Source organism: Chiloscyllium punctatum, chromosome 19 (assembly GCF_047496795.1).
Source record: "Chiloscyllium punctatum isolate Juve2018m chromosome 19, sChiPun1.3, whole genome shotgun sequence".
Classification (NCBI taxonomy): domain Eukaryota; kingdom Metazoa; phylum Chordata; class Chondrichthyes; order Orectolobiformes; family Hemiscylliidae; genus Chiloscyllium; species Chiloscyllium punctatum.
The window spans coordinates 40,210,108-40,214,758 of NC_092757.1; the positions used below are offsets into that span (position 1 = coordinate 40,210,108).

The following is a 4,651-nucleotide window of genomic DNA, read 5'->3' on the forward strand; positions in this document are numbered from 1 at the left end:
TTTCCCTTTTCCCTTTCTATTTTACCTGTTCTTCTCTTTTATTTCAGTATATCCGTAATCTGTCAGAGCATCAACAGAGAAAGGAAGCAACAAAACATTTTCTGAACACAGTGACCAAAACCAATGGCTGTGGAGAACGAATATTTTGGGAAACATTGGTGAAAATGCAAGAATCAAAACCAAAACTGAAACTCATTCTGAAAGAAATTCAGAGCAGAAGCGTTGTACAGTCCAAGTATTTCTAGCAATCAAACATGGTTGCCTCTTTAATGGGTGAGGCTGCCATACACTACTAATGAAATGAAACATCTTTCCCAGGTTTTGACTTGCTTTATAATGCAAGCATCGGAGAGATGGAAGGAGAGCTATCAGATCACCTCAAAAGGTAAGTCAAAATAAAAATAATCGTTAATCATAAAAACGTACCGCATTAATTAAGTTCTAACATTTTATTTGTGTCTCACATTTCACCACTGAAAGGAAACAAACCCTCCAAATTATTACCATGAACTGTTTCTATAAACTGCAATCAAAGTTACAACACGAAGCAAATGAACTGGAACTTGGGCATGGACAGTGTTCCATCTGCCACAAATTATATTCCACTTGTGTGATATTGAGCTTTGTTGGAAATTGCTGAATGCTCATTTTGATTTTCCCAGCTGCTCTGGAGTAGACTGAGCCCAACTTTCCAGTTTTAGATGCTGAACCACAAAGTCACATTCAGTTTTGCAAGTCAGTTGGTTTTAAAATCTTCCCTAGTACTTTGTCAGGCCATTATTTCTTTTCCCTTCAGTCACATCAGGGTCTGAATAGAAGTCTTGCTTTTACTGTCAATACAAGGCCTTAGGGTGCCTTTATGCAAATGTAAACCTCAATATCGCCAGAGTCTCGGAGTCTACAAAGTCTGTATTGGGCTGGAGTCACATAGAGTTCGAGACCCAGTTAAAGCTTGAATCAAATACATGACAGACTGAGTAAAGATGATGTCATTTATAGGATCACAATTGGTTCTAGACTAGTTACTGATGAAGTCAGATCTGGTGAATACAGAAGTTAGAGTGTGGTCTCATAGTGTGGACAGTCTGAACTGATATGTATGTACTGGTTGAAGAAGGTCTTGATTCATATGTCGGCTCCACCCTGGGCAGTGACTTGAAACACACATTGACCTAAAGAAGGTGAGGATGTGGGTCACGTATAGAAACAGAATCTTTAAACATCCAAGTGTCATATTTCTACCGATTGCATGTGTACTAGAGTTCACCATGTATCAGATTGCACACATGTTGTTTGGGCATTGAATGAAGGCACAAATAGGGCTACAATGATATTAGCTTGACCTAATTGATCAACCAGGACTAGATAAGGAATTGTTTTTCAATAAGTCACATATCCCTGAAACACATTTCTACACACAGTGCTGAAACATTGGATTTGTGAAGAGCACATATTTGCTGAAATCTTACTGACATAGAGTGGCTGTGTCAAAGACTGTACTCAATTGTCTGGCCAGGTAGTTAGTTGACTTGGAAACATATTTAGGCTCATAATGGGGTAAGATTTGCTTCATCTATGTATCTATGTCTCGAACTTGTTAAAACATGAAATCAAATATGGGGTCAAGCTGGGTATAGGTAGATTCACATGAAGATTCAGAATAGATAGGGAGTTCATTTACATACAATCTTAGACTGTACAATGAGAGGCTTCAGCTTTCGCACTGAAATGAACAATGAGTTGATAAAATTGGTGGAAGATCCCAATGTGATCCTTATACATCGACAGTGTTGTTTTATAATTATGGTTCACATAGCACATTTAATTGTATCACTGGTTTGTCATCCTGTTCCCAACATTCAGCATTGAAAAAGTGAGTGTTATGCACAGTCCCTATTCAGCCAGTGGGCCATATGTTTACATTAGGTATAAGTTGTCTGAGATTGAAGCAGACATCAATCTTATAAACACTCTGATACTATCTCCACTGAGGACAACAGACAAAACAAAAATGAATACAGTAAATAATAATAAGTGAACAATGTGATAATATTTGGCTTTTCAGATATTCCAATGGTAAATTCTCCTCAAATGGAGATGGAGAAGATGAAAGAGTGGAGGGGCTTGTCTGTTATAACGTAAAATCTACTATAATCCATCTGATTCTCCCTGGTTTATATTTAATTTAATTCAGTATTTATCCGGCAAGATTAATTTCTAGCACGGCGTAGTAAAATTTGGATTCGACTCACATATTTTGTATTGCTACCCAACTCAAACTCCTCCTTGCTTCTCGTTAATTGTTTTAATGTAGTTAATTAACAAATAAGAACAATGCCAACATAATTTTGATCATTGTCATGAAAGGTATACAAGATCAACATAAGCAACACCTCCTCCACCAAACCGAGCATGTGGTCAAACACACCATCAAAGGAGACAGCAAAATAACGATCATTTCCTTCACTGATCGATATACAGAGCTTATCATTATTTCCACTCTGCCTGAACGGAGACTAGTGGAACATGAGCTCCTTTCGAGAGGTAGGGAACATGAAGAATGGCAGCGGAAGTACATCACCAGCGAACTTGAAAAAAATCGGATTGATCAATTATTCAGGAGCAGTTTTGGCCACTCCAGCCTGTCTGGCACCACGGTGGTTAGCGGAGTGGCTGGCATTGGTAAGACAACAATGGTGCAGAGGATGGTCCATGAATGGGCATCAGGAAACATCTATCCTCAGTTCCAATTTGTTCTACATTTCACATTTCGAAATCTTAATGTCATCAACAGAGCCGTTTCTCTGACTGAAATGGTATTGGATCAGTACCCTTATTTAGAAAAGATAATTGAAGATATCTGGATGAAACCTGAATATCTTCTCTTGGTTTTTGATGGATTAGATGAGTACAAACACCAGATTGATTTCACTGGCCGCGTGGCTGGTGATGTCTCTGCGAATCACTGTGTTGCACCTGACTGCAGATGTGAAATTTTTGAAATGGTGCACTCCCTGGTACAGCAACAGCTGCTCAGAGGTTGTTCTGTGCTGGTTACCAGCCGGCCGACTGCCCTTGACTCATTGGAAAAGGCCAATGTCAACCTTTGGGCTGAGATCCTGGGTTTTCTTGCTGATGAAAGAAAAGAGTTTGTCAGAAAGTTTTTTGGCAGTGCGCAACTCGCTACCAATGTCTTCAAACACGTCAAGGAGAATGAGATCCTGTACACCATGTGCTACAACCCTTCATATTGCTGGATCATTTGCTCAACCTTAGGCCCGCTCTTTACACAGCAGAAGTGCAAGCAACCTCTTCCCAAAACCATCACTCAACTTTTCTCCATCTACCTTTCCAATCTCTTGGACAACCACAAGCGAGATGTTGAGGACCAGCGGATGGTTTTACAGCGACTCAGGGAGTTGGCTTACCAGGGAGTTTCGAAAAGGAGAATTGTTTTTAATGAGAATCACTTCATTCAGCATCAGCTGAAGTCCAGCAAATTAATTTCAGGATTCATGATGGAGATCCTTGAAAGGGATGACACAGCTAAAAACATTGTGTATACATTTCTCCACCTTACCATCCAGGAATTCTTGGCCGCCCTGGCTCAGAATGTGGTGGAAATGCTTCACTGTGCTTTTAAGAATGATGATGGTCGGTTTGAGATTTTTATTTGATTTTTAGTTGGTCTTTCAACACCCACTTCATCCCGAAATCTGGAACCATTCCTGGGTCCACTGTCTCATCACACGACCTGTCAGGTAATAGATTGGCTGCAGGCCAATGTTCAGGCAGAAATCAAAAACATGGACAGAGTCACTGGAAAGAGGAAACTGCTGAACACATTCCATTATTTGTCAGAGTCTCAGAATTGAGCTTTAGTTTAGAAGACCATTGGATCTGTGGAACATTTGAACTTTGGGGACTCCAATCCAAAGAATGCACTGAGATTGAACCCAATGGACTGTTTTGTAATGTCTCATGTTGGACAACGTTGTGAATCAGTGATGGAGTTGAATTTGGAGAAATGTTATATTCAGGAGGAGGGAATCAAACGATTGGCCCCTGCAATCCACAAGTGCAAAGTTCTAAGATAGGTTTGATCCGGGTGAAATTAGATAACATGTCAGCAATGACCCATTGATTTTCTCTTATAAATTCCACCTGATATGAATTTCATAGGATCACAGAATCTCTACAGAGCAGAAAACTGTCATTTGGACCATCTCGTCTACGTCAACCCTCTGAAGTGCATCCCATCCAGACCCCTCCCCTATCCCTGCATTTCCCAAGGGACATGAAAGGCTACAGAAAAGATTTAGAAGGATGTTGCCAGGGTTGGAGCATTTGACCTATAGGGAGAGGCTGAATGGACTGGGACTGTTTTCCCTGGAGCATTGAAGGCTGAGGGTGACCTTATATATAAGAGTTTATAAAGTCATGAGGAACATGTTTAGGGTAAATAGGCAAGGTCTTTTCCTTGGGATCTGTAAGTGAGAGGGGAAAGATTTAAAAAGGTACTTAAGGGGCAATTTCTTCACACAAAGGATGGTGTGCGTATGGAATGAGCTGCCAGAGGAAATGGTGGAGGCTGGTGCAATTACAACATTTAAAAGGCATCTGGATGGGTATATGAATAGGAATCATTTCG

General features: G+C 40.3%; 1 protein-coding gene across 1 annotated transcript; it reads left to right on the forward strand.

The window, feature by feature from the left end:
* Positions 1 to 233: 233 nt before the first annotated feature.
* Positions 234 to 3,853, forward strand: LOC140491276 (NACHT, LRR and PYD domains-containing protein 3-like). Its single transcript, XM_072589246.1, has 2 exons — positions 234 to 385; positions 2,368 to 3,853. The coding sequence occupies exons 1-2, from the start codon at positions 301 to 303 to the stop codon at positions 3,675 to 3,677; spliced, it is 1,395 nt and encodes a 464-aa protein (XP_072445347.1). The 5' UTR covers positions 234 to 300; the 3' UTR covers positions 3,678 to 3,853.
* Positions 3,854 to 4,651: the final 798 nt, after the last annotated feature.

Excerpts from the sequence above, each read along its gene's own strand:
- LOC140491276 (XM_072589246.1), top strand. The coding sequence starts at position 301 with ATGAAACATCTTTCCCAGGTTTTGACTTGCTTTATAATGCAAGCATCG. Across the intron at positions 386-2,367 it reads CTATCAGATCACCTCAAAAG|GTATACAAGATCAACATAAG; the intron begins GTAAGTCAAAAT and ends TTGTCATGAAAG.